The sequence below is a fragment of the Ochotona princeps genome, chromosome 2, assembly GCF_030435755.1.
Source record: "Ochotona princeps isolate mOchPri1 chromosome 2, mOchPri1.hap1, whole genome shotgun sequence".
NCBI classification, from domain to species: domain Eukaryota; kingdom Metazoa; phylum Chordata; class Mammalia; order Lagomorpha; family Ochotonidae; genus Ochotona; species Ochotona princeps.
Window position 1 is genome coordinate 91,438,833 of NC_080833.1, and position 12,694 is coordinate 91,451,526.

General features: G+C 44.1%; 1 protein-coding gene across 2 annotated transcripts in view; it reads right to left on the reverse strand.

Annotated features, from left to right (window-relative positions):
- Window positions 1-12,694, reverse strand: part of SLC25A24 (solute carrier family 25 member 24) — a 49,124-nt gene that overhangs the window by 20,049 nt on the left and 16,381 nt on the right. For both annotated transcript variants that reach the window (XM_058659752.1, XM_058659757.1), the window contains exon 3: window positions 10,305-10,392. In XM_058659752.1, coding sequence (XP_058515735.1) covers window positions 10,305-10,392 — 88 coding nt within the window. The remainder of the gene's footprint in view (window positions 1-10,304; window positions 10,393-12,694) is intronic.

Here is a 12,694-nt window from a genome sequence, read left to right on the forward strand (position 1 = left end):
CTCACCAGTGGGAGTGGTGGTCCAACAGCGAAGCCCCCATGCTGCCCCCCCACCAGCTTTGTTCCCTCTACCCCTGGGTCTCACATTTGCCGGCTGGTTGCTGCGGCCCAGTCTGGCATGGCCCACCTCACCTCAGCATTTGCCAGTGGGTGCTGCAGCCTGGCCGGGCCTGGCCCACCCAAACTCTAGCTCATGCTGATGGGGGCTACAACCTAGCCCAGCCCAGCTGTCCTCCAGTCCTGGCTCTCATGTGTACTGGCTTGTGTTGCAGCCCAACCTGGTCTGATTCACACTCCATTCTGGTGCTCAGATTTGCCAGTGGGTGATATGAACTGGCCCAGCCTGGTTCATCCCCAACCTGTGCCAAATGTATGCTGGTGGATATAGCAACCTGGTCTGGTCTGGGCTGTACCCTATTGTGGTTCTTGCACTCACCTGCAGGGACTATGTCCTGACAGAGGAATTTCCCAAGTTCCACCATTGTTGGGTCAACGGGCCAGCCCTACTTAGTCTACATCCTGTCCTAGCAGGAACAATGGCCTTTCCTGACTGGTCTTTACCCATTCTGGTTCTTACTGCTGAGTGTTACAGCCCAGCCAAGCCTACTCCACACCCAGACACAGCTCACACCTGGCTCAGCAGGGGCAGAGACTTAGCCTCACTCACTTACACCTATCCAGTGGGTGCTGGAGTCTAGCCCAGCCTGGTGCACCCCAGGCTCAGTCCACACTTGTGCCGGGGACACTGCAGTCATGCCCAGACCATATCACAGCCCCTATACTGGTCTTTGCACTCACCAGTGGGAATCACAACCCCGCCAGGGTGTCCCCTTAGCTCCCAACTAGGCCTGTTCCCAGCCATAGATCTTGCATGTACCAGTGGTTGCTCTGACCCAGCTTGGTATAGTCCCTCACTTGTCTTGGCCTTTGCTTTTGGATGCCGTAGCCTGGCCTGACCCAGCCTGGCCCTAGTTCCAACTCTGTCAGGTACTGGAACCTGGGCCTGCTCAGTCTACTCCCATCCCTGGCTCATGCAAACAGGTAGGTGTGACTTGTGCTCCAGCCTGGTTTCTGCACTTGCCAGTGAGCTAAGGTTTTCTCAGCCCTGCCTGGTCCATCTCCTTCCAAATCCAACCCACATATTTGCCAACAGTTGGAGCTACCTTGCCAAGCCTGCCCAATCCCCAGGCCTGGACAACGTGATCATCAGTGAGAGCTATGACACACGAGGGGAGTTTCCCCAGGCCCCCACTCAGCTCACTCCCAGACCCAGATCTTATGCATGCCAGCAGGTGCTAAGCCCTTGCCCGGCACAGCCTGCTCCTCCATCTTGGCTGGTGAATGTTGTGGCCGGACTACCCAAACCCTGTTTTAGGATGCACATGCAGATGCTGCAGCCTGGACCTGCACAGACTATTCTTGGTCCCAGTACCCATAAGTGTTAGCAGGTTCCATGATCACACCTAGCTCAGCCCATCACCACCCCAACTCTTGAGCTAACCAGTGGGACTTATATTTCCACAGGGTTTGGCCCACATATCTCCCACAGAATCTACCCCCACCCCTGGACCTGGTATCCTCTTGTGCTGGTGTCATGGCCCTGCCTAATGTGACCCGTTCCCTGTTCTGACAGTCAGGTACTGGGATCTAGCCCCACTAAACAGGCCCCCAGCCCTAGCTTTCACATAGAGTGGCATGTGGTGGTCAGCAATGTTCCATGCTAGCAAGCCCTACTCAGGACTGCCATGTGGGCTGGTGCATCAATCTGACCCATATAGATCTTGGAGTCTCTCCCCTGCAAACCACAATGTATCATTCCCCTTGCTTACCTACAAGCACAGTGGCCCTGTCACTGGGCATCCCTCAGAATTCATTCCTCACCTACAGTACAGTGGCCTTATCCATGGATGCCCCTAGGCAGTAATTTTATAGCTCCAAGGCCCCAGAGCTCACTGCCAGGTGCCAACAGGCGAAGCAAGCTTAGGATTTGCCCACTGCTTGGCAGTGTTGGCTGGGCCTAGGGTCCCAAGCATTGAACCCAACTTGGCTCAGGTCCCCCCAGCAGCTGCCACACTGCCGGGAGGTCCATACACCCAAGCCCTGAGATCTCTTGTACCAGTTTGAAGAGAAAGCACATCTTCTGCACCAGGTCATCTTTACTATCTTTCAATTTTATAAGTCGCTCATGTATTGCTCATGGCATGTTTTTCTAAACATTTAGCTGATTTGGTTTGCTAATATTTTCCCAAAGTTTGACATTTATGTCATACAGGATATTGACCTATAATTTCCTGCTTTTGTTACTTGTCTGATTCTTGGTACTATGGCCTTATTTGCCTCACAGAAAAGACTAGAAAGTGAACCATTATTCTGGAAATGTTTGTAAATCTGTTCTTTCACAGTCAGCACAAACTATCTAGGGCTGAAGTTTCCTTAGCAGGAAAATGTTCAATGATTGATTCAATCTCTTGTTTGAGTACAGTGGACTAGTTTTGTGTTCAGTTTTGGTCAGTTACATGTGTTTTTCAGAAATCCATCTAGGGCCTGGCACGGTGGCCTAGCCTAGTAGCTAAAGTCCTCGCCTTGAACACGCGGAAATCCCAAATGGGCACAGGTTCTAATCCCGGCAGTTCCACCTCCCATTCAGCTCCCTGCTTGTGGCTTGGCAAAGCAGCCAAGGATGGCCTAACACCTTGGGACCCTGCACATAGGAGACCTGGAGGAAGTTCCTAGCTCTTGGCTTTGGATCAGCTCAGTTCTGGCAGTTGCGGTCACTTGGGGAGTGAATCGCCAAGAAGAAGAAGAATGCAAGTCTTCCTCTCTGTCTCTCCTCCTCTCTGTATATCTAACTTTGCAATAAAAATTAGTAAATCGTTAAAAAAGTCCATCTATTATGTATGTTTTCAAATCTTTGCAGTAACACATTTCTCATATTTTTAAAGTTTCTGATGAATCTATTTGCAATTAAACATAATTTATTCACATCTCATTTTTATATTTTTTCCTCAGCAGTCCCTTCAGAAGTTTTTCCTTCCAACAACTAGTCTTTGTTAAATCTGTCAGTTCTCTCACTGTCTTTGTTACAAACCTCCTTTCTCTGCTGTTTTTCTGCCCTCTCTTATTTCCTGGAATGTGCCCTCTCTGCTTCACACTGGCCAATGTTTCCCTGTCTGCTTAAATATGTCTCTACCCTATTCTACCATCTTGATTCTCATCACTTGCTCTACTTTCAATTCAGCTCCTTGCTGATGTGTATGGTAATCTCTTGGCTCCTGATCTCAGCCAGGTCCAGTGTGGAAACAATGGTTTTACCCACTTTCCTGTAGCCCTTGACCCTTTGTACCCTAATCAACTAAGTAAGATTATTAAAAAAATTAAAAGAATTTTAAAGAGAGAGAGAGAGGCAGGAACAAAGAATGGACAAGCAGAAACATAAAGTTTCTGATCTGAGGTCAACTGAGACAAAAGGCTTTACATTTCAGACTACTGATCCATGCAGCTTGATTCTACTCCAGAAATGTTGCCTGGTCTGAATGACAGGGCCAGAAAGGGCATCAGCAGGGTGTCTTGGGACTGGGTGGGGGGCTGGTGGGGGAGAAGCCAGGGAACTGCTGAAAGGAACTGGATCCAAAGGAACCTGATGACTGGTGGAAACAGAGAACAAGTAAGCAGTGGGTCATAAACCAAGTGCAAGCAAGCATGTAAAAGCTGGAACAAGGGCAAGAAGGGACCACACAGTGAGTGGGTGCTGGGTATAGTGTGAAGACACCACTTGGGATGGCTACATCTCATACCCAAGTGTCCAGCTCCAGTCCCAATTCTAGTTTCCTGTTAATATTCATCCATGGAGGCAGCAGCTGATGGCTCAATGATTGGGTCCCTGCCACCCACACAGGAGAGCTGGATTGAGCTGCTAGATACAAACTTCAGCCTGGCTCAGCCCCAGTTGCAGGCATTTCCGCAATGAATCAGAGGATGGGAGGAGCAGAATCAGCTATAACACAACCCTGATTTGTGGTGTGTTTGCCGAGGCTGAATGAAGATGAAAGTCTTAGGAGCTAGGGTAAGGAGCACTAAGCTAAGGGGAAAGATGAATCACCAGCCAGAACAGTAATGTCTTGGAGGAGTCGAGGTGAAGAGAAAGATTGTTGGACAGATGCCAAGGTCATCGGTAAAGCCAGGGAGAAGAATCTTGAGATAAGAAAGTTCAAGTTAAGAAGGGAAATGAGACGGTAATGAAAGCCAAAAGAAACTTGGATTTTCACGTGAGAGCAGAGGATAAGTAGTACATGTGTCTGACAGTGACTACATTTCAGGCGCTACCCAAAGCTACCACTGAACACGTGGGCCTCAGTGATCAAACTGCATCTGAGTAACTCCACCCTTACCCGTGGGTGACCCAGCTGCACCTGCTTCCATCTGTGGCATGGAGAGACAGTGAAGTAGTGGAAAAAAAGCTGACATTTAGACTTGCACGAACGACACTGACAGCTCAGCCCTTGACAGAGGCCTGTGATCGCCACCTTTGGAAACCCTGACCATGTTTTACCTTCCAAACATTTCACTAGCATTTTGAGTGAGCTAATATGAACACCAGCAGTAAAAAAAAAAAAACAGCCAGCATTACAGAAGTATGTACACCACTCATGAGCCATTAGGGAACTACAGATGAAAACCACAATGAGAGGCCTCTTAATACCCACAATGTGTTAGTCATGGTTGCTTAGAGAAACCGAATCAACAGAGTATTAACTGGTCTAAAAAAGGAGTGAACTACTGATGTGTGCTGCAACACGAACACTCTGAAATCATGCTAAGTAAAAAAAAAAAAAAAGAAAGAAAGAAAGAAAATCCAGACACACAGGAGATGTCCAGAAAACACAAACCTACAGTCACAGAAAGTAGATCGGGAGTCACTGGGGACAAGAGTGGGGAATGAGTGCTTATGGGAATAGGCAACTTTGAAAGGTTGACAAGATGTTCTAAAATTAGCAGTGATGGGTGCTCAGCTCTGTAAATACACTGAAAACCACCGAACTTAAAAGCAGGGGATTTTACAGTATATGAATTAATAAAGCTGTCATAAAATAATGCTTTCTTCTGGGCCCAGTGGTGTGGCCTAGTGGCTAAAGTCCTCGCCTTAAACACCGGGATCCCATATGGGCGCCGGTTCTAATCCCAGCAGCCCCACTTCCCATCCAGCTCCCTGCTTGTGGCCTGGGAAAGCAGTTGAGGACGGCCCAATGCTTTGGGACCCTGCACCCGCGTGGGAGACCCGGAAGAGGTTCCTGGTTCCCAGCTTCGGATTGGTGCGCACCGGCCAAAGCGGCTCACCTGGGGAGTGAATCATCGGATGGAAGATCTTCCTCTCTGTCTCTCCTCCTCTCTGTATATCTGACTTTGTAATAAAATAAATAAATCTTAAAAAAAATAATAATGCTCCATGAAGTACATGGCTACTTTAAATATTCATTCTTCTGCTTCATCCTTTGCTTTGTACTGACTTGTATTCCTCCACAAACTTTCTACATTGAAGCCGTTACCAATGTCACTATACCAGGAGGAGGTAATTAAGGTGAAATGAGGCCATAAGGGTGGGGCCCTCGTCTGACAGGACTACAGCCTTACAAGAGGAAATGACAGTAACCTCTCCCTCTCCTTCTTCCTCCCCTCCCTTCCTCCTCCCGCTTTCCTCGCTCTCTTCCTTCTCCCCTTCTCAGAAACAGTAAGAAGTTGCCATCTGCAAACCAGAGGGACAACCTTCACTGAAACCCAATTACCCTGGCATTTTGATCTTGAACTTCCCATCACTAATTGCTGCTGTGGAAGGCACCCAGACAGGCTGTTTTGTTATGGCATTCCTAGCTGAAGGATTTTCACCTGTTCTGGAGCCAGAGCTCAGAATCTGCCTTATTCCTAAAGCTATCAAATAGAAGACAAGACTATGACTCTGGTCTAAGAGCCTAAGCAAATTAAAACCTTATTGTCCTGGAAGAATTTGATGTTGGAAGCAGAATACCCTATGCTTTCATGCCCAAAGGTCAAAATTTATCTCCTTTTCGTGTTTCAGTTTTTCATTTACTTTGGAGCGCCTTGTTCACCCGGTGCTAACAAAAGCAGCTGTACACTCAGCTTTGAGACTTCAAGAATTCCTACTGTGCATCCTCTTATAAAAGAAAATCTGAACACAGAATGGGGGAAATGCCATGAATACAGATATAAAAGAAGACAAATTTGACAATGAAGTCATATTGAAGAAGTATTTTAGATAATGTGAAAACTGTTAACAATCACAAGAACATTAACATAATGCAATCATCCCTTTAAATTTCTACTAGCAAAAAATCCACAAAAAACCAAAAAAACAAAAAACTGGTCCTTAAGTTTGCTCAAAACAGAAATCGGGTCACTGTTGTACAGGAACTTAAGCCACCACTTGCAGTGCCAGCAGCCCATATCAAAATTGCCACTTGGAACGTGGGCAGCTCTGCTTCTGATCCAACCTAATGTACCTGAGAAAGCACTGGAAGATGATCAAGTGCTTGGGCCCCTGAAACCTGTGTGGTTGATCCAGGAGCAATCCTTGGCTCTTGGCTTTAGCATGGTCCAGCTGCAGCCATCGAGGCAAGCTGGGAAGTAAACAAGTACAACTCTCTGTCACTCTGCCTTGTGAATATATACATTATATATATATATATACATAAAATTTTATTTTTTTAAAGAAGAGAGTTCTGAAAGCACCTGCATTGACTAGCTTGCTACTCTATCCTTTGAAATAAAACATGAAGTCTATAAAGGTCTCAGACAAAACAGTAACAGTGGCCTGTGTTCTGCAAGTTCATATTGGACATACCGGGCTAGGACAGCCCTGGCTTTTACTACTTAGTGTAGGTTCAACCACATGTTGAATCCATAGGATTGCTGAACATAAAAGAATGAATTCTCCCGTCACTTTAGAAGCCTGATGGGAAAACAGGGAAACGTACATCAGAACTACTGATCTCCACATTATAATAAGCCTTCCTGCCATTCCACTCCTTTCTGTGGCCTTACAAGAAGAGTCCAGCAGCCTGAGCTCACGTTTTCCTTCTGACAATTTAGGTATCTGTGCACATAGAAAATGAACAGAGGAAAAAAAGGATAGGCAGTGGAGGAGCATAATGAGAAATGGTGCCGAGTACTGAGGTGTTTAAGAACCAGTTTACAATGGAGAATCAAGATGGTGGAATAGGGTAAGGACACGTTAAAACAGATGGAGAAACATTTAATCAGGATGAAGCAGAGAGGATACATTCCAGGAAACAGAACAACAGCAGAGGGGTACCTGGAGACTGACAGACACAGGAAAGCAGTGGACACAACGGTGTGGTGTTGCAGAGACCAATATTCCAGCTGCATTCAGCTAACGGTGATCTGAACTCCACAAGCAACCAGGTGGGAAAGGACTTTCACTGGGAACTTGGGAGGTGAGCCCAGACAAAGAACTGTCCGTCCTGCTGGTCCGTTTGATTTGACCAGGAGCAGAGACAGAGCAGCACCCCAGACAGGCAGTGCGAGAACAGGGTGGATTTCACAGCCCAGTCAGCCCCCTAGAACCGAATTGGGCGCCATTTTGCACCCAAGGCAAGGGAAAGGCAAAGGCAAGGGAAAGGACTGAGCATACGCTGAGCTGGGAGTGAACTCATTTCTGACTCAGTGAACTGCAACAACATGGCATTGTACAGGTTCCACGCAAGACAGGTCTGGGTAGCCCTAAGACCTGATGTCCAGCAGATCAAGAACTGTAGTAGTGGTACGTCAGGCGCCATTTTGTACACTGTGGCAAAAGTTTTAGGATTGTAGGGGACAACTCTGAACTGCGCATGCACTGAGCTCACAAGAATTCACTGAGTTCCATGGATTGCACTGGTCCCACAGAAAAATAATACCGACTGTGGCATTGTACAGGTCAAAATAGGTCTGTGTGGCACCCAGACCTAACGTCCAACAGGTTCTGGCAAGATCAGCGCCACCAACAACCTAGCTATATAGAACACCTGGTGTCTCCCTAATCCTGGGACCTGCTGCAACCAAAAGTGGGAGAAAGGTTGCAGAGACAACAGTGCAACCTCAGCACGGTATCACAGGAGATAGAGATTGATGAGCCAGGAGTTGGGGCTATGGAGTTCTTGGTAGAAATCTAACATAAGAACCCAGACCTGGAACTCGCTGGAGGAAGTGGCACAACTGGCTGCAAGCAAAGAGTTGTGTACCAACTGCAATAGGTAAAATCAAACTGCAGATCTGTGGGTGACACAACTTAGAAACCTGTACCAAGGAGAAGACTCTGCTATCCAGAAGTACAATGACCAAGAGCAAAAGAAGAGACAAAGGCTCAATGAATATTACTGAAAACTCCCCTGCAAAAGAGCAAAACCCTATGACAATCTCAGAGTTAACTGAGGAAGACATCGAGAAAATGGGGGACACAGAATTCAGAAAACTCATTTTAAAGCTTCTAATCAAAAATGAGAAGCACATACAAGATTTCAAAGAATTTAAGGAATATGTTAAACAGGAAAAAGCAGCAATAAAGCAAATCAAGGTTGATATATCAGAAATTAAAAACACATAGAGCAAATTAAAAGTACAGTGGAGAGTCTCCAAAATAGAATTAAGCAAGCAGAAGAAAGAATCTCAGAATTGGAAAATATTTCCTGTCATCAGGGAGAAGCAAACAAAAAGCTGGAAGTAGAGCTGGATCAGGCCAAAAAAAGTATTCAAGAATTGAAAGACACTATTAAGAGGCCAAATATAAGAGTTATGAGAGTCCCAGAAGGTGCAGAAAGAGAAACTGGTTTGACAAATATATTTAATGAAATAATAAAGGAAAATTTCCCTAATCTAAATAATTGGGAAACAACATCCAGGAGGGGCACAGAAGCACAGAACTCCCAACAGGCCTGATCAAAAGAGATCTTCACCAAGACACATGATCATCAAGCTCTCTTCAGGCAAACATAAGGAAAAGATCCTTAAATGTGCATGTGAAAAAAATCAAGTGACATATAAAGGAATGCCAATTACACTCACAGGAGATCTCTCACAGGAAACTCTACAGGCAAGAAGAGAATGGGGTGACATATTCCAGATTCTAAAAGAAAAAATTGTCGGCCCAGGATAACATAGCCAGCAAAGCCTTCTTTTGTCTTTGAAAATGAAATAAAATTCTTCCACAGTAAAGATTAGTTAAAAGAATTTGCCTCTTCCAAACCTGCCCTATAAATGATACTTCAACATGTTCTCTTGACAGAGGAATAGCACCAAACAAAACCAAAGGCAAATGTGAAGAACATCCCAGTAAAATGACAACAGAAGACTAAAGCAATGAACAACCCACTCCTAAAATGACAGGACCAAAGTAACATCCATACATATTAAACTCTGAATGTAAATGGCTTAAGCTCAATCAAACGTCACAGATTAGTAGACTGGATTAAAAAACAAAACCCATCTATTTATTGTCTAGAAGAGACACACTTCACCAACAAAAACCAGCGGAAACTGTATCGCATGGGTTTTGATGTTCTGTTTCTTTCACCTCTTCAAAGCACTTTCTTCTGATTAAGTTCTTCAATGACTCCTAGATCATAGAGTAGCATCATTTTCTGCAAGAAGGTTCTTGATTTTCATTTCTTCAGCTACACGTTAGTCATTTAGTAGCATGTTATTTAACTTTATGGTGGTGTGAATTTCTTTTTTCTTCCTGATATTGATTTTGTTTGTGGCTCCTCATTTAAGGGGATGTATAGTAGCTGTGTAATGGAGACTAGTAACATGTTATTTAACTTCAAGGCATTGCAAATTTCTATTTTTCCTTTGTTGATTTTGTATTATGACTTTTCATTTAAGGAGATGTATAGTAGCTGTGAAATGGAGACTAACATTCAGATGTGAGGATGTAGTGTGGCATGCATTTCTACTTCCAGACAAAGATGAACTTACAATGAAACTGTTTACCATATCTTGACAATAGGATGCTGGACTCTCTGCCATTGACCATGCCCACAATGATGCACATATGACTGTATATGAAAAACTATAGTTTAGTAATGATATAGAGGAACTAGCTGGTGGGTGGGAGAAATTGGGACTGGGATAAGGGAAATACCAGGAGCCTATGGAACTATATCATAAAATGATAATAATAAAAATAATAATAAAAATAGTCAAAAAAAGAAAAAAAGAACCAGTTTACAAATGCAGATCTCTAATGCAGGTTATTAAGATGAACATCAGAAACCATCACCAGGAAGAAGAGCTTACCTTTGAAGGATCAACTCTGCCTGTTGTTCAGAAATGGTCAGACCTAGTGTCTCCAGAGATTGGACAATTTCTGAAGCTTCAATTTTTCCTTTAAAAAATGAAAATGGTATAAATCCAGAGTTGGATCTTACAAATCATAAACTTCAAACCTCTCCTTGAATAGAAAACTTTGAAATGACTAAGGCAACAGTATGCATTTGGGTGAACTATACATTTGTCTAAATATATGTGACACGATTACTGCTGAAACAAATGCACTAAGCAAGTGTTCACATATTATTTTACTCAACAGTTACGACTCTCTTGTAGATAATGACACTTGTTTGAAGACGATGAGAGAAGGAGCTCGAGCAGCCTTACCAAGTAATGTAATCAAGGCAGAGTAGGCAGTCATGAGTCCTGCCCAGTTGTTAGGATACCATGTCCCACATCACAACACCTGGGCTTGGTAATGGGCTTTGGTTCTCAGTTCTAAACTTCCTCTCAGGTAGACAGGGAGTCAGTAGGGAATGGCTCAAGTTACTGAGTGCTTGTCACCTAGGTAGAAGACATGGATTCAGTTCCCATCTGCCATTGTGGACATTTGTAAAGGGAACTAGTGAATACGCTGTCATTCTCTCTCAAATACTTAAATAAGCATATAATTGTATTAAGAAATCTAAATATGTAGAACTGAGATTCAAACCAAGATATTCATAACTCCAAGATAAACTCAACTAAAGCAAAATGTATTCACTTTAAAAGTAGCTATTCTCACATTTAATAAATGGTTATGTATTTATAACACATAAAGCAGAAAAAAACAAGTAGAAAATGAGAACATGAACATAAGGAACACTTCTTTGAGGAATTTGGCAGTACAAACAGCGAGCACAGGAAAAGAGGAGTGATGGAGGACCAGAAAACATTGGCATTAGAGAAATTATGACATGTTTATAGGCAAACAATAAAACTAAAATACCAACAATAAATGTGGCACTACTGTATTCCCCTTAAGTTAGCTCATGACAGTGCTAACCCTGAGACCATGGAATACAATGAAACACAATAAAGGGAGGGTCTGTGGTCACAGCAGCACCCACAGCATACTTCTCTAGCAACAGAGGAAGACAAATCACCACTAGGAAGGCTAGCAAGACTTCACCTAGGGTAAGGAACTTGAAGAAATGATGGGATTCTGGGCCCGGTGTGATAGCCTAGTGGCTAAATCCTCGCCTTGCATGTGTTGGGATCTCATTTAGGCACTTGTTCTTGTCCCAGCTACTCCACTTCTCATCCAGCTCCCTGCTAGTGGCTTGGGAAAGCAGTGGTGGAGCCCAAAGCCTTGCAATCCTGTACCCATGTGGGAGAGCTAGAAGAAGCTCCCTCCCGGATGCTGGCTTTAGATTGACTCTGCTCCGGCCATTGCAGCTCCTTGGGGAGTGAACCAGCAGATGGAACATCTTTCTTTCTGTATCCCCTTTTTTCTGTACATCTGCCTTTCAGATAAAAAAAATAAATATATCTTAAAAAAAAAAAAGAAACAATGGGATTCTAAGACAGTCCTTCCTGGGAGATGAAAAAAGCAACATGAGATTCTGGGCAACACAAGGAGAGCCAAAGGCATCATCAACCTCAAAAACCACTCTGAACATTGCCCCGTGGCTGGTCTCTTCACAAGATACAGTCGGTTCTTGCTATCCACCCTAGTCACCTTCTGCATCACTGTGAACGCTGAATTAGCAAACAATGAACCATTACTTCTATGGGAACCACTGCTCCATAGGTTCCCATGAGCCTCTGACCGTGACCTGCTCATTTCTCAATGCGTAACTTTGTCTTATGTTTGCTTCTGCCTTACTATACCTCACGGAATGTATATTGTTCATTCACTAACCTTGAACTCATGGCAAAGTTCAGTATCTAGCTAAAGGTATGCCATAGCCTTCTTGTACTTAGGAAAACTAAACAGACCTATAGCACAGCACTGGAGAAATACCTTAAGTGAAATTACCAACAGAATGTACATTTTTTTAAAAATGACACAAAATAGACTACCAAAAGAACAATAGCAAAAGCAAGAAGGCAGAACACTGAGCACCAGGCATGCGCTTGCTGATTAACTCAAATCTTTCACTGCTCCGAGCTCAGCCATGAATGACCAGGAAAGTGCAGTGAGTTTCCTGCTCTGTGCTCAGCTGTGAATGACAAGGAAAATGCAGTAAGTTTACATTCTGGGGTAAATGTTAGCAATATGTAGAATCCATGAATAATGAGAATAGCCTATGTGCTTTGTTTTAAATGAGTGTGACAAATAAAAATATGAGCCTACAGAGAGAAATCAAAATATACAATAACTATAAATTAAAGGACATTGCTTGAGTCCACATGTATCATTAACATTCCATTTT